Source organism: Physella acuta, unplaced genomic scaffold (assembly GCF_028476545.2).
Source record: "Physella acuta isolate Inbredline_101_S28 unplaced genomic scaffold, ASM2847654v3 ptg000058l, whole genome shotgun sequence".
Lineage (NCBI taxonomy): Eukaryota > Metazoa > Mollusca > Gastropoda > Physidae > Physella > Physella acuta.
The window spans coordinates 194357-220696 of NW_026731578.1; the positions used below are offsets into that span (position 1 = coordinate 194357).

At 38.0% G+C, this 26340-nt stretch overlaps 2 protein-coding genes across 12 annotated transcripts in view; one reads left to right on the forward strand and one right to left on the reverse strand.

Annotated features, from left to right (window-relative positions):
* The window catches only part of LOC131947774 (band 4.1-like protein 5), a 28287-nt gene extending 13987 nt beyond the window's left edge, over positions 1 to 14300 (reverse strand). For 5 of the 9 annotated variants that reach the window (XM_059309129.1, XM_059309096.1, XM_059309147.1 and 2 more), the window contains exons 1-13: positions 13980 to 14300; positions 13625 to 13729; positions 13454 to 13496; positions 13269 to 13347; positions 12810 to 12907; positions 4679 to 4799; positions 4238 to 4325; positions 3085 to 3173; positions 2697 to 2766; positions 1847 to 2016; positions 1419 to 1592; positions 571 to 899; positions 39 to 227 (exon numbers count right to left, since the gene is read on the reverse strand). In XM_059309129.1, coding sequence (XP_059165112.1) covers positions 39 to 227; positions 571 to 899; positions 1419 to 1592; positions 1847 to 2016; positions 2697 to 2766; positions 3085 to 3173; positions 4238 to 4325; positions 4679 to 4799; positions 12810 to 12907; positions 13269 to 13347; positions 13454 to 13496; positions 13625 to 13729; positions 13980 to 14138 — 1714 coding nt within the window. In that variant the 5' untranslated portion in view covers positions 14139 to 14300. The remainder of the gene's footprint in view (positions 1 to 38; positions 228 to 570; positions 900 to 1418; positions 1593 to 1846; positions 2017 to 2696; positions 2767 to 3084; positions 3174 to 4237; positions 4326 to 4678; positions 4800 to 12809; positions 12908 to 13268; positions 13348 to 13453; positions 13497 to 13624; positions 13730 to 13979) is intronic. The other 4 variants (XM_059309113.1, XM_059309086.1, XM_059309138.1 and 1 more) reach the window with 2 other exon arrangements.
* An 87-nt stretch (positions 14301 to 14387) lies between these two features.
* LOC131947844 (uncharacterized) lies at positions 14388 to 26339 on the forward strand. Of its 3 annotated transcripts, XM_059309220.1 has the most exons (25): positions 14388 to 14425; positions 14536 to 14604; positions 15732 to 15881; positions 16655 to 16808; positions 16923 to 17057; positions 17366 to 17447; positions 17890 to 17965; positions 18171 to 18250; positions 18349 to 18427; positions 18673 to 18791; positions 19695 to 19825; positions 20514 to 20548; positions 20864 to 21045; positions 21378 to 21493; positions 21945 to 22068; positions 22357 to 22437; positions 22889 to 22981; positions 23641 to 23748; positions 23916 to 24068; positions 24347 to 24472; positions 24678 to 24867; positions 25046 to 25144; positions 25486 to 25582; positions 25893 to 25964; positions 26195 to 26339. In XM_059309220.1, the coding sequence occupies exons 2-24, from the start codon at positions 14550 to 14552 to the stop codon at positions 25951 to 25953; spliced, it is 2526 nt and encodes an 841-aa protein (XP_059165203.1). In that variant the 5' UTR covers positions 14388 to 14425; positions 14536 to 14549; the 3' UTR covers positions 25954 to 25964; positions 26195 to 26339. The 3 variants fall into 3 exon arrangements, with proteins under 3 accessions (XP_059165203.1, XP_059165194.1, XP_059165212.1); XM_059309211.1 differs by having other exon boundaries at positions 25893 to 26319; XM_059309229.1 differs by lacking the exon at positions 22357 to 22437 and having other exon boundaries at positions 25893 to 26319.
* Position 26340: the final 1 nt, after the last annotated feature.

Below are 26340 nucleotides of genomic sequence, written 5' to 3' on the forward strand. Positions count from 1 at the left end.
TGTCCGAGGCAGGAAAAGGAGGAATGGTAAGAGTGAACCTTTCTGCTGGTCTTCTTCCAGTTTGGCTTTGAGGATATTACATTTCATGTTTTCTGGGGGAATGCTGGTGGCACCACCTGAAAATTTCAGCTGATTGTTCTGGAAGGTGTTGACATCCTTTCTTTTCACAGGCAGAGGCACGGACTCATCCAAGTTCTTTAACTTGGCTATGGCCTTCTCACTCTCATCTTGTAGGAAAAAACAGGAAGAACAGATGGTAGAAGAGAGAATGTCATAGTTCCATCAAGCTACACTCACATGGGACACAGAACATCTTCTACATCTTGTTACATCAATTATTTCTCTCTTAGTTTCTGTATACTCAGTTTGTAATGGGAGTTAGTGACTTGTCTAAACATGATACACAAGCATGCATTGGCCATAATGTTTGGTAGTAGGATTTCTTGGATATGTAATTGACACAAGAAACAGTGGTTAAATTTGATTAAGTTTAAGACCAGGGGTTTAACAGTTAGATATTGAACAACTTAGCATGACAGTATAAGTTAAAGTAGTCCAGCTAATGCTCACCTTTCAAATTAATATTGTCAGAAGTTGAGGCTAATCTCCCATTGGATAACACAGTTGCGTCCCCTTTCTCCAGGGCAGCAGATTTGATTAAGTTGTCTAACCTTTCCATAGCTGATGCTGAAGGCACTATGGCCTCCTGTACCTCAGATGTGACAGACGTTTTGGCTGCCTTCCATGTGCCTGGTTTAGGGGGCCTAGGAGGGGGAGAGTCTGGTGTCCTGACGCTGGACCTGGTGGTAGAGTTGCTCCTGATGGACTCCCTTGTGCTGTCAGGGATGGAATCTATGGTGGTGTCTACAGAAGCCTTGTTGGCAGCAGCTACAGCCCTCCTGTTGGATACAACATGCACATTATCTAAACATGTCACAATCTATGGTGGTGTCTACAGAAGCCTTGTTGGCAGCAGCTACAGCCCTCCTGTTGGATACAACATGCACATTATCTCAAGATAAGCTACACATTAAAAAATAACCTTTTAAATGAACTGAAAAATAATTTTTTTTAAAAGAACTTGCATTCTTTAATAAAAGCATGGGTCGCTATAATGTATAAGAGAATTCATAATCTTCCAATGCTTTTATTAAAATAATAAACTGCATTGTCATCAGACAAACCTATCTGAAACAAAATCGCTGCATTATAAGTGGGTCAAAATTGAGTTATAAGCTTTGCCACAAACCCACAAAAAAAAACATATACTATGAATTTGATAAAAGCTTATTAGTAAAAGACACAAACCTTTAAAAAGTAAACAAAACAATGGATATTTGTGATTCTTTAACAATCAAGTTTTTTTAAAAACTTATAGATTTTGTATTATAGGGCAGAAGTTTTTTTCTGTTGGTTACCTCTCTCTGTCTTCCTCAGCTCTCCTCTTCATGTCTGCCTCTCTCTTCATTCTTTCCTCTCTCTCCTTCCTCTCAAAAGTTGGCCTTCTGGAGTATCTATGACTAGGCTTTCTCTCAAACTTAACACTTCTCCGTGCTCTGTTCATGGTGGCTGTTTGGTACTCTGTCCTACCACTAGATGATAAAATATGTGAAACTTTGGTTTAGTCCAACACTTAGGGGGTTTAAAAGGGGAGAATAACTATAGCAGTACCTAGGTTCAGTGATGTAGTGGAGCTTAAATGTAAGTGGGATATACAGGGGAGAACTACTACAGAGTACCTGGGTTCAGTGACGTAGGAGTAATGCAAGTATGATGATACTGAAGAAACTCTTTTTAAAAATTCACTTTTATTCAAACCTAGTTTAAAAAAGATTATCTTTTGTACCTGTATCTAAACCTTGAACCCATCCTGAAAAAGTTCTGGCGACCTGACTGCCCTTTGACTGGCCCCTTAAGACGGAAGAAGGCGTGGTGCTCAACAGCACACTTCCAGAGGTGTTTACAGGCTTTCTCAGTGGTGCATCGAAACTGGAAGGAATGGTCCTGGCTCTGGCCCTGCAAGACATGGTTTGTTGTGATATCAGCTACCTGCTACTGTGGTGTTTGATATCTGGCTACCTGCTACTGTGGTGTTTGATATCTGGCTACCTGCTACCATAGTATTTGATATCTGGCTACCTGCTGTGGTGTTTGTTGTGATATCTGGCTACCTGCTACTGTGGTGTTTGATATCTGGCTACCTGCTACTGTGGTGTTTGATATCTGGCTACCTGCTACTGTGGTGTTTGATATCTGGCTACCTGCTACTGTGGTGTTTGATATCTGGCTACCTGCTACTGTGGTGTTTGATATCTGGCTACCTGCTACTGTGGTGTTTGATATCTGGCTACCTGCTACTGTGGTGTTTGATATCTGGCTACCTGCTACTGTGGTGTTTGATATCTGGCTACCTGCTACTGTGGTGTTTGATATCTGGCTACCTGCTACTGTGGTGTTTGATATCTGGCTACCTGCTACTGTGGTGTTTGATATCTGGCTACCTGCTACCATAGTATTTGATATCTGGCTACCTGCTACCATAGTGTTTGATATCTGGCTACCTGCTACTGTGGTGTTTGATATCTGGCTACCTGCTACCGTAGTGTTTGATATCTGGCTACCTGCTACTGTGGTGTTTGTTGTGATACCTTACTACCTGATTCTGTGGGGAAATTCTATAAAAAACATCTGCTTACATTGTCATCATCTTCAACAGCAACCAACATCAACTTTTTTCCTTTAAAGTCTAGCTTTGTCATCTTTGGCCTGAAAGTCAAACATTTGGTCAATGTAAGAATAGGTCAACAACAGATCTATCACAATACATTTATTTCAACAACTAATGCTTTCATTTTCTATAATAATAATGTCATGTCTAGCTTTGTGAAGGATATTTCTTTTTAAAAAAAAAAATTTTAACATACAAGTTATCATTTCAAAAACCTTTATTTACGCAATTGATTATGTGTTAATCTTACAATGAAGTAGATTTTAATACAAGTGTGCAGCCCATGAACAAGTCAGTGTAGTGTAACAGTAGGCTAAGCATTAAGTCCAGTACCACAGGTCACTAGGAGAACTCACCAGAAGAACAAGCCAATCTTGACTGCCCCTTCAAAGACCAGTATACCTGTAGGAGTCAGTCCCAGGCTGTAGCTGTTCTGGTCTCTACCCTGATGTACATCAATGGGACATCATTATACACTAATAGGTATCAGCATTCAGTTTTATACATCACATTACAGTTACTGAACAGGCTCACATATCAACATTCTAAATGGCAATACGTACTTATCAACATTTTAAGTGACAAGACACACATATCAACATTCTAAATGGCCAGGCACACATAACATTCTAAATGGCAAGACACACATATCAACATTCTAAATGGCAAGACACACATATCAACATTCTAAATGGCCAGACACACATATCAACATTCTAAATGGCCAGACACACATATCAACATTCTAAATGGCAAGACACACATATCAACATTCTAAATAGCAAGACACACATATCAACATTCTAAATGGCAAGACACACATATCAACATTCTAAATGGCATGACACACATATCAAAATTCTAAATGGCAAGATACACATATCAACATTCTAAATGGCATGACACACATATCAAAATTCTAAATGGCATGACACACATATCAAAATTCTAAATGGCAAGACACACATATCAACATTCTAAATGGCCAGACACACATATCAACATTCTAAATGGCAAGACACACATATCAACATTCTAAATGGCATGACACACATATCAAAATTCTAAATGGCAAGACACACATATCAACATTCTAAATGGCATGACACACATATCAAAAGTCTAAATGGCAAGATACACATATCAACATTCTAAATGACAAGACACACATGACATTCTAAATGGCAAGACACACATATCAACATTCTAAATGGCAATACGTACTTATCAACATTTTAAGTGACAAGACACACATATCAACATTCTAAATGGCCAGGCACACATATCAACATTCTAAATGGCAAGACACACATAACATTCTAAATGGCAAGACACACATATCAACATTCTAAATGGCAAGACACACATATCAACATTCTAAATGGCAAGACACACATATCAACATTCTAAATGGCAAGACGTACATATCAACATTCTAAATGGCAAGACGTACATATCAACATTCTAAATGACCTGGCTCACATTAATATACTAAATAACCAGACTGACCATAACAGTGTGCATATCAACGCCATAAAGCTCCAGCCACTTGGCCTTGTGTAAGAAAGACAGTTCAGCTTGAGCAGGTGTTTGACCACTACAGAAAACATGACAGAGATGTTACATATTTCATAAGATTTAAATCATCTAACCTAGGAGCCAGCCTAACAAAACAGAACTGTTACATTTAATAATATTTGAATTGTCTAACTTAGGAACTAGCCTAACAAAACAAGTGTTACATTTAATAATATTTGAATTGTCTAACTTAGGAGCTAGCCTAACATAATGGAACTGTTACTTTTAATAAGATTTGAGTTGTCTAACTTAGAAGCTAGACTATCATAACAGAACTGTTGCACTTTAATCAACTAAACTAGGAGCTAGCCTAACAGCAATTTAAAGTATACTAAAACAGCAGGTAGTACAAAACATATGGTGCAAACTTACACACAATCTTTGTACTTTTCAAAGATGTCAAGCTCCATCTGTTCTGTTTGGTTGGGCACAAATCTAAACTCTGACACTGTGCCTGGGGAGTGAGATTCTGGTTCATAGTCCCCAAGTTCAGCTGTAGAGAGATACAACATTTTAATCATGTTCTGTTTGGTTGGGCACAAATGGTCTAACTTGTACATTTAATAAGTTATTATTAAGTTCTTTTAAATGATTATCTATTTCTTACATATTTGAACTTAGATATCACATGTCATTAAAGTATTCAAAGATGCATTTCTACAAATGTTTGAAAGAAACTGCATTATCAGAAATAGGTTTCAAGTGAGTTGCCCAAGGTCTGACCACAAACAAACAATCAGAAAAAACTTGCAAAGATCAAGTCACTACTGACTTAGTGCATTATCACAAATGACAAAAGATGTTCCTGAGGAAGCCATTCTTACATCATCAATACTCAATCAGTGTGACAGCAACCAAAGCTTCAGCACAGGATAGTTGATAAAAAAATTTGAGATAGGCAACATACATGTGAGACCAGAGTACACTTGTCAGATAAATATCACCAGCTCATTGCAGTTCACTGCAGGTGGAAAGATGTGGTAATATGTTTTTATGTTTTTCTAACAAATCAGATGGATGCTGTAACAACTAATAATTGTTACAGTACAGTGGGCTACTGTGTAGTTGACATGTGACCAACTAAGCAGGTTATGTAGTAGTTGACATGTGACCAACTAAGTTGACATGTGACCAACGAAGCAGGTTATGTAGTAGTTGACATGTGACCAACTAAGTTGACATGTGACCAACAAAGCAGGTTATGTAGTAGTTGACATGTGACCAACTAAGTTGACATGTGACCAAATAAGCAGGTTATGTAGTAGTTAACATGTGACCAACTAAGTTGACATGTGACCAACGAAGCAGGTCGTGTGCTGTACAGATTGTGTGTAAATAAACTGTCCGAGAGAGATCAACGATTTCTAGCTGCCGCTAAACAATGACGTCATTCTCTCCGATGACCCGCCATAAAAGTCCCCACGGCCGTGGCCAGCTCTTTTGTTGACGTCTCCACGATCACACGGCCGACGGGGTGGGGGGGGGGGATATTTGTCAGTCATCGCCGCGGCCATGAGCGGCCTATCAATCAGTGGGGGAGGGGCAAACAGCGGCGTCAGGCCGAGAGTAAAGAGAGAAAATGTGTTGGAGCCACACAAATAAATAAGGCAGGAGCGGATCCGTGCGCCACTGACGGATCACGAGACAGGAGCGGATCCGTGCGCCACTGACGGATCACGAGACAGGAGCGGATCCGTGCGCCACTGACGGATCACGAGACAGGAGCGGATCCGTGCGCCACTGACGGATCACGAGACATACAGGAGCGGATCCGTGCGCCACTGACAATGTCGGATCACTTGACATATGCAGTTTAGTCAATGGCTCAATGAATCATCACCAAATTTAAACTTCATCCTTAATCGGTGAATGATGCCAAAGATGGACCGCTTTTCGTATTCAATTTGTTTAAGCTGATTGATGTATAGTTAATAACCAATTCGATCGTATCGTAGACTATACAGTGGGCAGTTTAATGCTATCTACTTAAGTGACCCAATAACTAAGTAACAGATGGTAAAAAAATGACAAAGGTATCCTGCCACTTTTTCACTTCACGTCGTGTTTAAACAGTACCAAGTGGTAACGTCACTCGCTGGATACCTAGTGAACATACGCGCTTCTAGCCTTCCAGTTTGGGGCTTAGCACTATATTAAATACACACACACATGTATATATATATATATATATATATGCGTGTATGTATATATATGTGTGTAGAGCACCCACGCCATGTCACTAACGAGGTCCACTAAAGCTAGTGAGGGTGAATGAAGTAACCCACTGCAAGAAAGTTTTCACATTTGGCTGGCTTCTTTGTGCGGATGTCACATAAAAACAGCGGGTATGACTAACCGTGCAACACATTTCACTCCTGCTGTTACACATAACTGTATAGCAGTTCTAGTTGTTTCACCAGAGACAGGTCATCATAAAACCAGTCAAGCGGAACGGTGGGAGAGGTGAGACAGTTGAGCGTGTAGGAGTGGTGACACAGTAGAGAGTGTAGGAGTGGTGAGACAGCAGAGCGTGTAGGAGTGGTAAGACAGCAGAGCGTGTAGGAGCGGTGAGACAGTAGTAAGTGTAGGAGTGGTGAGACAGCAGAGCGTGTAGGAGTGGTGAGACAGCAGAGCATGTAGGAGTGGTGACACAGTAGAGAGTGTAGGAGTGGTGAGACAGCAGAGCGTGTAGGAGTGGTAAGACAGCAGAGCGTGTAGGAGCGGTGAGACAGTAGTAAGTGTAGGAGTGGTGAGACAGCAGAGCGTGTAGGAGTGGTGAGACAGCAGAGCATGTAGGAGTGGTGACACAGTAGAGAGTGTAGGAGTGGTGAGACAGCAGAGCGTGTAGGAGTGGTAAGACAGCAGAGCGTGTAGGAGCGGTGAGACAGTAGTAAGTGTAGGAGTGGTGAGACAGCAGAGCGTGTAGGAGTGGTGAGACAGCAGAGCATGTAGGAGTGGTGAGACAGCAAAGCGTGTAGGAGTGGTGAGACAGCAGAGCATGTAGGAGTGGTGAGACAGCAGAGCGTGTAGGAGTGGTGAGACAGTAGTAAGTGTAGGAGCGGTGAGACAGTAGTAAGTGTAGGAGTGGTGAGACAGCAGAGCGTGTAGGAGTGGTGAGACAGTAGTAAGTGTAGGAGTGGTAAGACAGCAGAGCGTGTAGGAGTGGTGAGACAGCAGAGCATGTAGGAGTGGTGAGACAGCAGAGCGTGTAGGAGTGGTGAGACAGCAGAGCATGTAGGAGTGGTGAGACAGCAGAGCGTGTAGGAGTGGTGAGACAGTAGTAAGTGTAGGAGTGGTAAGACAGCAGAGCGTGTAGGAGCGGTGAGACAGTAGTAAGTGTAGGAGTGGTGAGACAGCAGAGCATGTAGGAGTGGTAAGACAGCAGAGCATGTAGGAGTGGTGAGACAGCAGAGCATGTAGGAGTGGTGAGACAGCATTAAGTGTGGGAGTGGTGAGACAGTAGTAAGTGTAGGAGTGGTGAGACAGCAGAGCATGTAGGAGTGGTGAGACAGCAGAGCGTGTAGGAGTGGTGAGACAGTAGAGCGTGTAGGAGTGGTGAGACAGCATTAAGTGAAGGAGTGGTGAGACAATAGTTTGTGTAGGAGTGGTGAGACAGCAGAGCATGTAGGAGTGGTGAGACAGTAGTGAGTGTAGGAGTGGTGAGACAGCAGAGCATGTAGGAGTGGTGAGACAGCAGAGCATGTAGGAGTGGTGAGAGAGCAGAGCATGTAGGAGTGGTGAGAGAGCATTGAGTGTAGGAGTGGTGAGACAGCAGTAAGTGTAGGAGTGGTGAGACAGCAGAGCATGTAGGAGTGGTGAGACAGCAGAGAATGTAGGAGTGGTGAGACAGCATTAAGTGAAGGAGTGGTGAGACAATAGTTTGTGTAGGAGTGGTGAGACAGCAGAGCATGTAGGAGTGGTGAGACAGCATTGACTGTAGGAGTGGTGAGACAGTAGTAAGTGTAGGAGTGGTGAGACAGCAGAGCATGTAGGAGTGGTGAGACAGCAGAGCATGTAGGAGTGGTGAGACAGCATTGACTGTAGGAGTGGTGAGACAGTAGTAAGTGTAGGAGTGGTGAGACAGCAGAGCATGTAGGAGTGGTGAGACAGCAGAGCATGTAGGAGTGGTGAGACAGCATTGAGTGAAGGAATGGTGAGACAGCAGAGCATGTAGGAGTGGTGAGACAGCATTGAGTGAAGGAGTGGTGAGACAGCAGAGCATGTAGGAGTGGTGAGACAGCAGAGAATGTAGGAGTGGTGAGACAGCAGAGCGTGTAGGAGTGGTGAGACAGCAGAGCATGTAGGAGTGGTGAGACAGAAGAGCGTGAAGGAGTGGTGAGACAGCAAAGCGTGTAGGAGTGGCGAGACAGCAGAGCGTGTAGGAGTGGTGAGACAGCAGAGCATGTAGGAGTGGTGAGACAGCAGAGTGTGTAGGAGTGGTGAGACAGCATTAAGTGAAGGAGTGGTGAGACAGCAGAGTGTGTAGGAGTGGTGAGACAGCAGAGCATGTAGGAGTGGTGAGACAGCATTGAGTGAAGGAGTGGTGAGACAGCAGAGCATGTAGGATTGGTGAGACAGCAGAGAGTGTAGGAGTGGTGAGACAGTAGTGAGTGCAGGAGTGGTGAGACAGCATAGCGTGTAGGAGTGGTGAGACAGCAGAGCGTGTAGGAGCGGTGAGACAGCAGAGCATGTAGGAGTGGTGAGACAGCATTGAGTGCAGGAGTGGTGAGACAGCAGAGCATGTAGGAGTGGTGAGACAGCATTGAGTGAAGGAGTGGTGAGACAGCAGAGCATGTAGGAGTGGTGAGACAGCAGAGCATGTAGGAGTGGTGAGACAGCAGAGCATGTAGGAGTGGTGAGACAGAATTGAGTGTATGAGTGGTGAGACAGCAGAGCATGTAGGAGTGGTGAGACAGCAGAGCATGTAGGAGTGGCGAGACAGCATTGAGTGAAGGAGTGGTGAGACAGCATTGAGTGTATGAGTGGTGAGACAGCAGAGCATGTAGGAGTGGTGAGACAGCAGAGCATGTAGGAGTGGTGAGACAGCATTGAGTGAAGGAGTGGTGAGACAGCATTGAGTGTAGGAGTGGTGAGACAGTAGTGAGTGTAGGAGTGGTGAGACAGCAGAGTATGTAGGAGTGGTGAGACAGCATTGAGTGTAAGAGTGGTGAGACAGCAGAGCATGTAGGAGTGGTGAGACAGCATTGAGTGTAGGAGTGGTGAGACAGCATTGAGTGTATGAGTGGTGAGACAGCATTGAGTGTATGAGTGGTGAGACAGCAGAGCATGTAGGAGTGGTGAGACAGCAGAGCATGCAGGAGTGGTGAGACAGCATTGAGTGAAGGAGTGGTGAGACAGCATTGAGTGTATGAGTGGTGAGACAGCAGAGCCTGTAGGAGTGGTGAGACAGCAGAGCATGTAGGAGTGGTGAGACAGCATTAAGTGAAGGAGTGGTGAGACAGCATTAAGTGTAGGAGTGGTAAGACAGCATTGAGTGTAGGAGTGGTAAGACAGCATTGAGTGTAGGAGTGGTGAGACAGCATTGAGATTAGGAGTGGTGAGACAGCATTGAGTGTATGAGTGGTGAGACAGCAGAGCATGTAGGAGTGGTGAGACAGCATTAAGTGAAGGAGTGGCGAGACAGCATTGAGTGTATGAGTGGTGAGACAGCATTGAGTGAAGGAGTGGTGAGACAGCATTGAGTGTATGAGTGGTAAGACAGCAGAGCATGTAGGAGTGGTGAGACAGCATTGAGTGTAAGAGTGGTGAGACAGCAGAGCATGTAGGAGTGGTGAGACAGCATTGAGTGAAGGAGTGGTGAGACAGCATTGAGTGTATGAGTGGTGAGACAGCAGAGCATGTAGGAGTGGTGAGACAGCATTGAGTGTAAGAGTGGTGAGACAGCAGAGCATGTAGGAGTGGTGAGACAGCATTGAGTGTAGGAGTGGTGAGACAGCATTGAGTGTATGAGTGGTGAGACAGCATTGAGTGTATGAGTGGTGAGACAGCAGAGCATGTAGGAGTGGTGAGACAGCAGAGAATGTAGGAGTGGTGAGACAGCAGAGCATGTAGGAGTGGTGAGACAGCAGAGCGTGTAGGAGTGGTGAGACAGCAGAGCGTGTAGGAGTGGTGAGACAGCATTGAGTGTAGGAGTGGTGAGACAGCATTGAGTGTAGGAGTGGTGAGACAGCATTGAGTGTAGGAGTGGTGAGACAGCAGAGCATGTAAGAGTGGTGAGACAGCAGAGAATGTAGGAGTGGTGAGACAGCAGAGCATGTAGGAGTGGTGAGACAGCAGAGCATGTAGGAGTGGTGAGACAGCAGAGCGTGTAGGAGTGGTGAGACAGCATTGAGTGTAGGAGTGGTGAGACAGCTGAGCATCCAGGAGTGGTGGGACAGCAGAGTGTGTAGGAGTGGTGAGACAGCAGAGCGTGTAGGAGTGGTGAGACAGCAGAGCATGTAGGAGTGGTGAGACAGCAGAGCGTGTAGGAGTGGTGAGACAGCAGAGCATGTAGGAGTGGTGAGACAGCAGAGCGTGTAGGAGTGGTGAGACAGCAGAGCATGTAGGAGTGGTGAGACAGCAGAGCATGTAGGAGTGGTGAGACAGCAGAGCGTGTAGGAGTGGTGAGACAGCATGTTGGAGCCAATACAGAGCATATGTCAACATAAGTCTACTGTTGGAGAAAGAAAAGCATGAAGGATCTAATGAAGTAGTGGTTCCACTAAAACTAGATCACTTTGTTTTGAGTCAGCCACAGGCCAAGTATTTACACTTATGCAGGAGACTACCACAAGTCAATAATGTCAGCAACAAGCGAGGAAAGTTGGGCCAGACAAAGCCTTTACCTGTCAATATGTTGACAACAGGCTAGCTGCTAACAGGCAAAGACAAAGTGTCAACATCGTAATTACTGACTGCTCGGGACTAGAGAAAATAGCAGGACAGAACAATTTTATTTGTACTTGGTCTAATTGTTGCATACAACTTCTCTAAGCCAAATGTTGGACTAGAGACAACAATTTCTTATTTGCATTTGGTCTAATTGTTGCATACAACTGCTCTAAGTCATATGGTACTAGAGACAAAAACAATTTGTTCTTTTTACATATGGGACTAGATACTTACTTGTTGATAGTTGAGGTAGATTTAGAAAAGAATTTATGAGATTGTTAAACAGTCTTGTTTGAACTACATTTGAAGACTAAGTAAAGTTTATCCAAAATACATGTAAAAGAAAATGTATTTTTGCTTTAAACATGTTATTTTAGAAACAAAGTTGCCATCCACCTATGCTGTTAGCTACCCCAGCAATGAACTAAATCTTTACCTACAATAACTGTATCAACTACATTACAGCAACACCTGATACAGAACAGGAATGACAGTATGGATAGGGACACTGTACTTGTACAAGGTGTAGTATGTTTAGTGCACTGTTTGCCAACATGTTTTGTTTGTTGGTTATGTCCATTAAAATGTGCTAGGCATCCTCATATGATATTCCCCATAAAAATATTTTTTTTAAATGTATGATTTAGATAGTAAAAATTGGTGCATTTGCTTACATTGTTGGATCTAGTGTGGTTCTAAGGACCCATACATATCTTTATAGATGATGCCCCCACCCCCCTGCATAAAAACTTATTGACCAGGGCCCTTTGTCATACACTGTACGGATGAAGATCACTTTCAGTGGGTCAGCTTAATGGAAGAAATTTAATCAAGGCTAAGAAGCTAATGGCCATAATGATGTGATGCAATTTTAATAGAAAATAAAATCTACCTGCACATGGGAAATACAACAATAAATGGGTGAGAGTTGGAGCACAGAATAATAATTGGTATGAACAGATGTATGCACTAATGTCTGCATTGCTTCCCTGACATCAAGAAAACATTACATATCAACAGCACATAGTCAGTCTACCAGCCATCCCATTGTGTACTAGCCTTAAGAAACTAAGATAACACTGAAATAAACCTTAGACTATGCACACTTCAAAATGATACAACTAAATGGTGTCACAATAAAAACAAAAGATATACTACTAAATTCATTTAGCCTTTTAAATATGTTTTCATAAAATTTAATACAACATCTGTATAAACAAGTTTCCTCTGTTTAAGAGCATCATGTTTATCAAATCCTTTCTAGCAATGCTATAGATCAGGGGTCTCCAAACTTTACAGTCCGAGGGCGGCATTATCTATCAAATTTCAGTTCGGGAGCCAGTTAGTTCCAAACATGTCTTTGATTATTCTGGGCAAAGTTCCTCAGCCATCACCAACAAACGTTTTTTCCGTGGACAAAAAGATCTCCGCGGGCCGGATGAGAGGACCTCGCTCGCCGCATCCGGCCCGCTGGTCGTAGTTTGGAGACCCCTGGTATAGATGATCACTGATGACTTGCTTGTGTTAAAAGCATACTGTAACTGGGGCCATTTTGTTGAGGAAAGGTCAAATTGTGTAAAACAGTCCTAATTCAAACCAAAACATGACTTACATTGTAAGGCCAAAGCACAAAGCTCAGTCAAGGTCTCATATGGACATGGTAATCTGCCAGTGTAAATATCTTGCTTCAGTTGAAGGAAGAACTGATACCTGTGAAAAACAAATATGATAACCATAAAAGAATCACAGCTGTTACTGGCCATGCCATTGTATGACAGTTACTAATTGATATTTAAATAATTTTTAAGAAACCTTAATTACAATTGTGTAAGAGTTAAATTCTACACTTTAGTAAACTGTAATTAAATGACAGATCCATGCATGAATGAGATATTTTTAAAAGATTTATTTCTAAGTATGAATAACTGAGTTAGGAAGCTTGATCGAAACATGCAGATAAAATCCTCGACACCAGCAATGATGCAAAAGATACTGGGATAATTTTTTTTTTTTATTTCAGCCTCTGTTTAGCATGATAAATGTATTTAATATGATGAATAAATTAAGTTACCTAGTCAGTTCTTCATGTAAGTTATTAGGTTCTGATGAATAGAACTTTACTCGAAAGCGAAATGTGTAAGGAGGGCCAACTGCAATGATAAAAAGTTATAGTGTTAATTTAAAAGTTTAACATAACTTGATTACATTTGTAAAAGAACTTGGCAACGCAGATAAGCGTGTAGGCAGTTTACTTACTTTTAACTTGTTTTCTGACTTGCTTTGTAGGATCCAACCAGTGCTAAAATAAAAGGATTTAGGGGCCTAATAACATCAACTTTTTAAAAATTCGTTTAAATTTTAAAACTAAATAACCTAATAAATTGTGTGAATTGACATATAGATCCAGATCTAGTCTAAGAAACTTACATTAACATTGTAATGGTCTGTATACTGCAAGCCAAAATAATCTTTTTCTATTATATCCAAATGATAAAATACTTGTTCAATAAGTGTGGCTCCATTGGCTTTTTTCTGAAAAGAAAAAGAGCAATATTAGGTTACTTATTATTAATGAATAATAGGCCCTAGGCCTAGTACAAGATATCTAGATTCTAGATCTAGATTCTAGTCTAGTCAGTAGAGTCAGAACTCAGAAGAGTACTGTGTGTAATAGTGTAATTTTAAAATTTAAATTTAATGTACTATGGATTTAGCATAAGGGCCGGAGACAGTTTTTTTTTAATATGATTAGCTAAGATTGTATTTATATTAGTCTACTTACATTAACATCAACAGTAATGTCAGTACCATCCAACAACATTATGGTGCAAATAAGTGCATTTTTCTTTTTAATCGGCTGTTGTTGGCCTCCAACACCTGAAGTTGGTTGTTGAGTTCGGCGAGTGCGACGCCTACTTAAAAAGCGGATCAAAGCCGCCATTTCTTTAAATACTATAACATTAAGCAATAAGTTAAAATGTACTTGACACTAAAATATTGTACGGATATCTAATGATAATAATGACATTGCAGCTACAAGTAAATATAAATTGTCCCTCCGCCGATCTGCCTTTTGGTAGTCACTGCTAAATAAAACGATTACTTCCTGAAGTGCCTTCTAAACGGAGCTTATCGAAAATTGCCGAATCGTTTCCGAGGACGATTAAAAAATTGGATCGAGATCTTTTTCCGTATCCGTAAAATTTGAGCGTCCTAGCAACAGCAGAAGTAAGGCTATATAAAGTATATACTATCACTCACTATTCTCAGAAATGTCAATTTAGAATTTGATCAATCATTAATTTATAACAATATAAATAAATGCTTAAACTTTTCAGGAATATACAGAAACATGGCTGTTGAGAAGAGTAGTCGGATAAAAAAGACATTTGATGTTAATTCCCCTGGTAATGACTCAGTTCAGTATGAGTATCCGAGTATCGAGTGTTCTGTAGTTTTTATTCTTCTGTACTACTGTCACACTGTGAGACTGTAGAGTTTGTAGACTTACTGTTATAAATAAATAATAAATTATTAAAATTTAATAAAATTAAAATCAAATAGAAAATAAATAGGCCTACTAAAATTTAAAATAAATAAATTATAGTCTAGCCCTCGCCTCTGGCTCTGGTTAATGTTATAGATAGACTCTAGAGTCTAGAGTCTAGACTTAGTTAGACTCTATAGACCAGGGGTTCCCAACCCTGTGCCCGCGGGCGCCATGGCGCCAGCCGAATGATTCGTATGTGCCCGCCTCTCACTATTCGACAGAGTCAGAATTTTTTTCATAAACATTATTGAAAGGTTGAAGGGGATGGAAATCGAAAATTTGAGGGGGGGGGTGCAAATCAAAAGTTTGAGGGGGGGTGCAAATCAAAAGTTTGAGGGGGGGTGCAAATCGAAAGTTTGATTGGGGGGTGCAAATCGAAAGTTTTGTCCCCGGGTGACGAGAAGGGTCGCTACGCCTCTGGAAGGAGTTTGTCGATTTAAAATAGGTGGTGCCCACCATCCTACCGATATTTTAGAATGTGCTCTAGAGTAAAAAAAGGTTGGGAACCCCTGCTCTAGACTATAGCTAGACCTAGTCCTTAGAGACCTATGCAAATAGAATATAAATTATAACGTTAATTAATAAATTATAAGAATAATAATAAAAATAATGTTAGAATAATGAATAATAATGTAATATCTTTTAGCTACATTAAATTATAAAATTTAGTTTTAGATCTAGTTGCTGTGTGTCAGAAGTGACATCTGTAATCAAATAAAATTTCGCTATACTTATTCAATTGTTTGACAATTAGTGTCAATCAATAATATTCACTAAAAAAATTATAACTCTAGTTTCTTAATATTTTACAAATTATTAAAAATTATATTTCATAAAATTTAAGTTTAGTAGGCCTAAAATTGAAATTTAAGCCTTGATGTATAATTAATTAAGGATGCCCACTAAAGTATTTAATCAACACATTTTTACTTACTATCAGCTAAAATAATGTCAGTAAAAATAATAAAATCACTTTCTTTTCAGTGAATAAATATGAAGTATTAACACTTGAAAAGCACACAAGTGGCTTAAACGAGGAGCATATTTTCCTAGCATTTCAAGCACTAGATGAATTAATTCCTAACCTGGGAGTTTACTCACGGATTTTCCAGAGATTAAGACAGGATTTATTTGGTAATATTCTTCAATATATAGTTTAAGCCTCATAGAAAGCCTAAAGAGAGCTTTCTGAAGAATTCCAATCCTGAAAGGCGTATATAAATATGACACACCTTGTATATATTGGGGAGGGGGAGTTAGACTTTTGTGATGATAACATGCTTTGGTGAATGAAGGAGTTTTAACAAATATGACAGTTTATAGTTTGTATTTTATAAGGATGAAAAGACCCAATTGTTGTTAGCATTATGGTTATTTTTGGAATTGTGAGCTTTAAATTTTAAGCTAACTAGCCTTTAAAAGTAGTTCTCTAAGCCACACCATATGGTACCCATTATTATAATCATGGACCCAAATTTGATTTTGTTATGGTTAGATAATGGGGTGGCATGTCAAGCTGTACAGAAGGCCCTGCGTGATTCCATGGGCCCTAGCTTCACTTGTATATATGACTGCTTGACCAAATTTTGTAATCACAAAGAATGCCAACACTGTCTATTGCTCTTAACAGTAGTTTTGAGATTATTTTGAACAGTACTGGAAACAGGTGGACCTATAACTTTACTGTGTGCAAAAGCAAATGTGTGATCTGTCATGATTTTTACCTCCCTTTTCATTGACTACCACTATATAATCTGAATCCAAAATCTTAGGACATTAAAATTTAAGCTAAATTACTTGTATAATAAAAAGTGTTGTTAGCTCTTTTAATATATGGTTTAAAAAATATTAACTTAACACAATCAAGTTTGTGTATACGTTTGATCATGATGTTAATTTATTTTCAGAGGCTGTGTACAGTGATGAGCTCACGGGTGCTGTGGATAAGCCAGATCAGTTCATCCAAAAACTGCCATACTTCACCCTGGTAAAGCAGGTATACAATCAAAGACATGAACAGACTGACAAGTTAACAGAACAAGTGGAAATTCTGAAAAAAAGGTTCTTGATCAATTTTAAAGACACAGTCGTTATATTTTAGATGATATTTTACAAGAAGCGTTATAATTATAACCTTGGTACTGTCTTAAAAAAATATTTTAAAATCTTGAATAGATTATTTGATAAACACAAACAACTCGAAGAAGTCTTACAGAGTTTGGCAAGTAAAGATGAGGAGATTAACATGCTTAGTGCCTCCACAAAACAGTTACATTTGACGATTGATACAAAAGAGAAAGAGACAGAAGAGTAAGTCAACACACTTTTATTTTCATTAATAGAATTTACAAATCCACTTTTGCAAGGACCATACTGTTCATTAAGGAAAGTCCTAACCAAATCTGTGAAAGTAACATTAAAATTAGTTTAGTTACTTCTTAAAGAACTTTAAAGATCCACTTCAACTACAGTTTAAAGAATTTTATGACAATAAAACCCCAATTTATTTATATTTAAATATCCTTTCAAACTATTTAACGGTGGCAATCATGGCAAATAAAATAAGGTCTGATTGTTTAATTTGATTAAATGATTAATTTTGTTTCCTAAAATGACAGATTAACAAATAAACTTGAAGAGCAACTGGCAAGTGCTAAGATGAAGGAACACCAGCTGGAGTGTGATATTATTGATCTCAAAGTAAGATCAGATTTTACATCAGTTGTTGAGTATCTAAACCTAAATTACTTTAGTAATAATTGGAACGACATTTGTTTTCTGAAGTCAAGACCACAAGACCAGCTTTAATAGCTCAGTATCTAAATTACTTTAGAAATAATAATAATGATACTTTTATCTAAAGCTATGTTAGTTTAAAGGACTTTAGAAATTATAAATATTGAAAAGATTTCCTTACATTTTTCTGTCACACTAATGTGTCACTCATAAGGGATTTGATTGTTTATATGTCTGTTCACATTTTAAGAATACTGGCAACTGGTAGTTTTTTGTGTTATATGTTTGTTACTTTTTATTTTGTCAGCCAATTTGATTTCATGTGGAAAGTGCATTTTTTAAATTATATGATTTGAAACTATTCTTCATTAAACTTTCTACTATAATTAATTCACTTTTTTTATAGGAGGCACTAAATGATGCAAAGAACCAAATCAACTTTCTATCCCAATTTAAAAACAGTTATGATAATGTTTATCAAGGTAAAATATTTTTCCTAAATTAACAAAGGCATTTCTAGGTTCAAGTAACTAATCATAGTTGAAATGCTAATCTCATTGAAAAATTGTTTTAGCTTTTATAGTTGTTAAAGTTAGGAACAGATATGTATAGGGAGAATAAATAACAAGGTAAACAATAAAAAGTTTGGCCAATTTCTTTATGAAAAATAATTTAATACAATTTCAGCTTTTATGGACAAGACTGTTGTTGCTGTAAATGAGAAAGATTCCAGAAAGAAAAAAACTTCAGTCATAGCCACAAAAAGAGTTAAGTTGCACTCTCAGACTCAATTGTTTGGTAGCTTATCCTATTTTTTACTTTTTTTTTATTGAAAAATAATTTTTTTTAAATAAACATTCCATAGGCCACTTTATTGAATAGCATCCATTCTGCACATAAATTGGAGGAACAATTATTATCAGTTTTAAACATAGCTATTGAAGGTAAGTCATAGAGAAATTAATTTCTGAGTGTAATAACATTTTTAGAGCAGTTTATGGTCTCTATAATTGTCTTAAATGCTTCCATTTACATTACAGCGCAACCTTGTTCTTTTTATTGGTTGACTTTTTTGCTTTTTTATTGTTTTCGTAGCCATTGCTGAAAATGTGAAAACTATGATAAATTTTAATATCTTTGTAAAAAATTATTATTTATAAAAGCTCTTATTTTATTGTATTTAATTTAGAATATGACAAGTTTATTGATGTCCACAAATCAAATATTTGGGAAAAGTCAGTAACTGAAGAAATGACAGAGACAGAATTAGACATTCAGGAGCTAGAGATAGCTGATGCTGATCAAGAGGTAAGTATAAAAATCATTCAAAATTCAACACACTCAAAACAGCTGATCAAAAACTACACTGAATTTCCTAAACACTGACCACACAGCTATTTGTAGACTGAGATTATTACATTCTGAAGTGGTTTTATGATTCAGTTTTTAAAATATTAAAGAAGCTAATTACCTTTTTAAAGTTAATAATGTATATTCAGTGTAATCTGATAGTAATAATAATAAAGTTCCCCTTCCAAACCTGATGGGGCAAGTGAAGTAGAGTTCACCAGTTTCTCTGACCTCTGCATATGAGGGATTGTGTGGTCAGCACTATGTCCAGTCGGCTTTAATTTACCTGACTAGAGTTAGGTACCCATCAGAGCTGGGACGGTCTACTGACCCGGATTCGAACTTGAGACTTACGGGTTAGTGGTATAGAGATAGACCACTCTGTCCATGTAATCTGATACATTGGATAAAATCTGGTGCATGATACATTACAAATATCATGCACATAATTTTGTTTTAAATTTTTAGTTGTTGAATTTTTTTTCAAGTTTTTTTCTGTTGTCTGAGCATTTCTAAACCCTTTAGCAACAGCACAAGCAGATTTTCCATTTCTCTAAAGCTACAACTCTGGTCATACCCACTAACTAGACCTTATCCATTTCCCAGACATAATATCTGGCATGATTCAGTGAAAACAAAAACCTAGAAACTCCAAGCTTGATATTCATCAAATTGAAAAATAAATTATTTAATTAAAGCATTACAAATGGTTATTGATATTACTGATGATTATAGATATTTGGTAAAACATTATGTGTATAACACCCCCATGTAAATAAGAAACTACAATAAATATTACAAATCAGCCCCTCCTTGTTTTTAGTTAAGTAAAATATTGACATGGTGTTATTTGCTTCTCAGCTGGAGATTATTCAGTCCAAATTTCAAAACACAGCCAACAATTTGTTGACAGAGTTGGGTCTGCTACAGCAGCACACCAACATGCTTCAGGAACAGCTGCAGATATTGGAGGATTCCAAACCACCACCCATGTTAGTCAGAGAAGATTTTTTTTTCTGCATTTAGGTTTATTTCATAAATCTCCATTATGTATGCTGCATTTAGGTTTATTTCATATATCTCCATTATGTATGCTGCATTTAGGTTTATTTCATATATCTCCATTATGTATGCTGCATTTAGGTTTATTTCATATATCTCCATTATGTATGCTGCATTTAGGTTTATTTCATATATCTCCATTATGTATGCTGCATTTAGGTTTATTTCATATATCTCCATTATGTATGCTGCATTTAGGTTTATTTCATATATCTCCATTATGTATGCTGCATTTAGGTTTATTTCATATATCTCCATTATGTATGCTGCATTTAGGTTTATTTCATAAATCTCCACTATATATGAGATATTTAGGTTTATTTCATAAATATCCATTATATATGCTGCATTTAGCTTATTTCATAAATCTCCTTTATATTTGCAGCATTTAGGTTTATTTCATAAATCTCCATTATATATGCTGCAGTTAGATTTATTTCATAAATCTCCATTATCAAAATGACATAATATATTTGGAAAACTTGTTGAAACAGTAGCATAAAAATAAAATCACAGAGTGGGAGGAGACTGAATGAAATATTGTTTCTTTTTCTTTGTTGATTTATGTTTTAAAACAGCTATAAAGTATAAAGTTTGTGTGTTTCTTTTTTTTTTCAGAAAAAGGAAAACAGGGCATACTCATGAAAATAAAGGTAGTTATTGTTGTCTTGTTTATATCTAGTCTGCGTGCACAAAAATTATTTTAGGCAAGTTATGTAATATTAATGCACTGAACATTTTTCAACATTTTTTCAAGTCATTTCTTGAAGTCAATCACTTTTTATTGCAAATATTTTTTTTACATAAAAAGACATCAACTGAACATGATTGGAGATTGTAGTTAAGAATTAGTTAAAACATGTTTGTCCTCTGGAGACTCAGCACTTTCTGCTGGTCAGGAAAAACCTCTGAGCTTTTATTAATTAATTTGTGAAGGTTGATCAATTTTTGTTTTAAATATTTTCCAGGAGACTCCATACTTTCAGCTGGTCTAGAAGAAGGGGAAACCTCTGAGCCTTTTGCTGATCCATTCATCCCCCAAGAGCGTGTGTTTAGTAAATACGCTGCCATGTTGTACACATCCAACAACAATGGCAAGACATTTGAGGAGTTTAAAGATGCCAGCTTCTGTGCCAGCTGTGGGGAAAAGGTTGTTAAAAATTCTCATTTCATCTGACATCAAATAATTTTAGAAAAATGTAAACTTTATATGTCAGTGTTGACTGTTGAAAAGTTGTTAGTTGAGAGATAACTTTGGAATTTTTCATAAAAAATCTCTTGGAAAAATGGAATACATGTTTATTAAAAAAAACAAAATGTAGAACACAAAAAAAGATTTCAGGATTTAATTATGTCTGTTGTGTGTATACCTATCATTTCCTTTTTGTAGTGTCTCTGTGACCCAATGTTAATGAGATGCAACAACCAATAAAATTATGGTTATTAATGATAACTTTTTTTTATCTCTGATCCTTTCTTCAGACAATCATTTGTCCTCACAAGTTGAGTGGGCCAGAAAAGATTTTTATTTTGCCCCACAATTGCTCCCATGTGAAAATGACCAGGCCAAAAGTGAGAATCAACAAACCAGCCTCTATGTGAGTTGTCTTCTGCTAGTCTGGCTCTTCTCTGTAGAGGTTGCTGTGTAAATACTTCTGCCAGTTTGGCTCTTCTCTGTAGAGTTTGCTGTATAAATACTTCTGTCTGTTCCAACAGTCTTAGCTCTCTTTACATTTTCTTGTTGCACATAAGTTAGTTACCTTTCTGGCCTGATAGCCAATAGGATAGATAGAGTTCAAATATTTCTGTGACCATTGCACATGGAAGGATAGTGCCCAACTGTCTGTCCTTTCCCTAACGTGAGTCAGGTGCCCATCAGAACTGAGTAGACCTAAGACACCCTACAAGCTCAAGTCTGAGATCCAAACTCGAGACTTTCATGTTTGTTGTGAGTGCTCTACCCCCAGGCCATACATCCCATAACCTATGTTAGAAACAGTTTTTTGTTCAGGCTGCTCCACCATAACATTTTCCCTTGGATTTCTGCAGTGAAGATCCACAAAGCTCTGCTGCAGTTTATCCAGATTTGACTTCAGGCAAAGATTTGCCTTCCACCCCAGGGACTGATTTTTCTAGAGAGAGTTCTTCTTTAGGAACTGCAGAAATGTACATGGTAAGCTGCCTCGGGCAAGTTCATTAGATAACATCTTGATTGAGTTTATTACATATTAGTTCAGCCAGTTGGGCTGATTACATATTAGTTGAGTTTGTTACATCTCTGTTCAGTGTATTGCATTTTAATTCAGCCAAATACATCTTAGTTTACTAGAAAATTTACAGGAAAAAATATACCATTCTTTTTGTGTAAATGTGTAGTAAATTGTGATTGAAACTTTAGCCATGAACCAATTTGTCTAAATGTGTAGAAAATTGTGATTGAAACTTTATCCAATTTGATTAGGTCCACACAGCTCAGACATTATGGGATGACTTCAGTCAGAGGGCAAAGACTCCAAGAACATTCCCCAGAACACTGACTCTGGTATGTTAAAAACATTAACTAGTCCCAGAACCTTGACTCTGGTATGTTAAAAACATTAACTAGTCCCAGAACCTTGACTCTGGTATGTTAAAAACATTAACTAGTCCCAGAACCTTGACTCTGGTATGTTAAAAACATTAACTAGTCCCAGAACCTTGACTCTGGTATGTTAAAAACATTAACTAGTCCCAGAACCTTGACTCTGGTATGTTAAAAACATTAACTAGTCCCAGAACCTTGACTCTGGAATGTTAAAAACATTAACTAGTCCCAGAACCTTGACTCTGGTATGTTAAAAACATTAACTAGTCCCAGAACCTTGACTCTGGTATGTTAAAACCTTAACTCACATGTGTAAAGCAGTTTGCTGTGGTAATTAATATATTTTATTAATTTATCATTTTATTCTTAATAAACGCAATAAATGAGAAGAAAATAATTTTCATTCTAGGAGAGAACTAAGTCGGTGATGGAGCAGTTTTTGGGTTTTCTACTCTGGACAGATGAATATCTGACTGACCAGCAGGCCAGCGGTTCCATTCTGGTAATTAGAGCCATGAGCTTAAGGCACAATAATATTGTAGACTAGTGGTAATTAGAGCCATGAGCTTAAGGCACAATAATATTGTAGACTAGTGGTAATTAGAGCCATGAGCTTAAGGCACAATAATATTGTGACATTATTGCATTAAATAGAGGACAGCTCTAAATTGTAGACTAGTGGTAATTAGAGCCATGAGCTTAAGGCATAATAATATTGTGACATTATTCCATTAAATAGAGGACAGCACTAAATTGTAGACTAGTGGTAATTAGAGCCATGAGCTTAAGGTATAATAATATTGCTCCATTATTGCATTAAATAGAGGACAGCACTAAATTGTAGACTAGTGGTAATTAGAGCCATGAGCTTAAGGCATATTAATATTGTGACATTATTGCATTAAATAGAGGACAGCACTAAATTGCAGATTAGTGATGCCAATGAGTCATTAAGAAAATGTTGTATGCTGTTGTCAGGATCTTTTGTACGGGTACATGTTTGAGCGGTCATTAAGAAAATGTTGTATGCTGTTGTCAGGATCTGTTGTACGGGTACATGTTTGAGCGGTCATTAAGAAAATGTTGTATGCTGTTGTCAGGATCTGTTGTACGGGTACATGTTTGAGCGGTCATTAAGAAAATGTTGTATGCTGTTGTCAGGATCTGTTGTACGGGTATATGTTTGAGCGGTACACTGTGGAAGATGCTGTGTATATGGCAGCTCATGACTTCCTGTCTGCAGTTGTTCAACACGGAGCAGAAGATAAGGTTAATTATCATTTAATTACATTTATAATAATTTAAAACAATATTAATGACAATAATAATAGAAAAATTCTTGTAGATGTAAATTTTCTGTTTAATGAAATAAGGTTTGAAAAACAAATAGCTTATATAAAAAGCTAAATTAAAATTTTGCTTTTGAATTTGTTTAGATGCTACAGTTATTTAGCAATGTGTTAATTGGCAACTTGGATGCATCCTGTCTCCGCTATGTTCTTTTGGTCTGTGATTTTATTTCTGCTGTGGAGTGGAGAGAAGTTGAAGACTTCCGGACATTTGCCTCTGCCATCTACCCTTTCCTCAATGTAAGTTTTTGTTTTACTACATTTTCGTTGCCGTAATTTTAATTTTCTTACACAAATTCAAGGTCTTTTTTTAAGCATGACTAATTTCCAAGTAAAAAATTTGAGGTGTGTGTAGCTTAATTTAAGCAATCGTAAGCTTTTGCTTGCCACCAGATGTCACTTGTTTTCAATGATAAATGTGTTTTAAGGAAGGTGACTTTGTAAGACTACAATATAGTTAAATGTGTTTTAAGGAAGATGACTTTGTGAGACTACAATATAGTTAAATGTGTTTTAAGGAAGATGACTTTGAGAGTTTACAAATGAGCTACACATCGTACAGTGAGAACAAGATATCTAAGGGACATGTGGCCTCCTTTATAATTCACATCATTCTCAAGTACAGAGAGCCAAGGTTCCATGATGTGAGTTTCTGCTAGCTTACAATCAGGTCAGGTCTAGGTCATGTAGAGTTAATGCAGATTACGCCATTTTTAAAAGGTAGCTTTATTTGGCAACTAACTTGCTTTATACATTTATAGTAATCAAAAAAAAAGATTAAAAAAATGGAAATTTGTTTCTGCCAGTGAACATTTTTGTAACACTCATGTTTCCTGTTGGACACTGTAGCTAGAAAACAAACTGGTTGCCTACCAAGTAAGTGAAAACGGCCAGCTCAACGAGGCAGAGTTTAAAGAGGCTGTAGACAACCTGATGCCCTTGTCCAATGAGCGCCTGAGACAGAGGTTGTATCTGCAAGCAGAGAAAGCTGTTGAATCTGATGGCATCATTAAAGCTGTCCCCATCATGAAGTTAGCTCGTATCCTAAACCTACCAGATTTTTAGAATACATTGTTTAGAATTTTTGGTTATACTATGTAAATAATTTATGTTCAGATTGAAGCACTTTTTTTAGCTAAGGATCCTAATAAACATGAAGATTCATAGTCCTTAGGTATAAATCAATGATTTTATCAACATATTTCCTATATGGAAAGAAATTTCTGGCTACTTGGCTCTTCAGCAAGTGACCTCAGTGGTGAAGGAAAATGTAGCTTTAAAGATGGGTGAAGCAAGGAGCGCAACTAACAACACAGGCAAGTAAAACACATCATTGGTTTATGTCAGATACCTATTTGATGTGCCTTACAGCCAGTAATTTCTTTATTGCTTTTTAAAAAATAACTAGCTTATGAACTACCAATTGGTGTAGAAAATGTTCACTTTCTTCAGTCAGCTGTAAATAATTCATCCAATCATTTTCTAGCATGGTCTGAACATTCTGAAATGTCAGCTGTAAATAATTCATCCAATCATTTTCTAGCACGGTCTGAACATTCTGAAATGTCAGCTGTAAATAATTCATCCAATCATTTTCTAGCACGGTCTGAACATTCTGAAATGTCAGCTGTAAATAATTCATCCAATCATTTTCTAGCACGATCTGAACATTCTGAAATGTCAACTGACCAGGAGAAGACAGAAACTCTTCTTACCATGGAGTTTGTCAAACAGATGGCCTTCAACATAAACAGGTGGGGGCATATAGTTTTCATCCACATTTCTACAAGTGGGGGGCATGTTGTTTTCATCCACATTTCTACAGGTGAGGGCATAAAGTTTTCATCCACATTTCTGGGGGCCTTTAGTTATCAACAGCATAAGCAGGTGGGGAGGTTATGGTTTTTATCGTTTCCACATAAACAGGTGGGGGGGAGGTTACATAATTTTCACTATAACAAAATATTGGTGGAAAAATAAGTCATTTTGACATCCTTATATAAACTTTTACTTGTTTATCTTTAACTAAGGCATCCAACTTGAAACTTAAATTCTATTTTGTAGACAAGCGAAGCACCGTGCAGAGAGGAGAGGCTATTCTGGAAACAGCAATTCTGAGTGGTAGACAGTACATGCTGATATCTTTTTGTATGTCCAGTATAGCGGTAAAGAGTCTATGCTGAAATTTTTTTGTATGTGCAGTATAGTGGTTAATGACAGGATTTGCTGGATTCTTTTTGTATGTCCAGTATAGTGGTTAATGACAGGATTTGATGGATTCTTTTTGTATGTCCAGTATAGTTGTCAATGACAGTAAATGCTGAAATCTTTTTTATGTCCAGTATAGTGGTAATGTCAGTCTATGGTGAAATCTTTTTTTATGTGCAGTATAGTGGTTAATGACAGGATTTGCTGGATTCTTTTTGAAAAGCTAAAATCTTATTGTGTGTACAGTATTGAAAATGTGTTTGCTGTAAAGTTTCTTGTAAAATATATGCATATTAAAAATTAA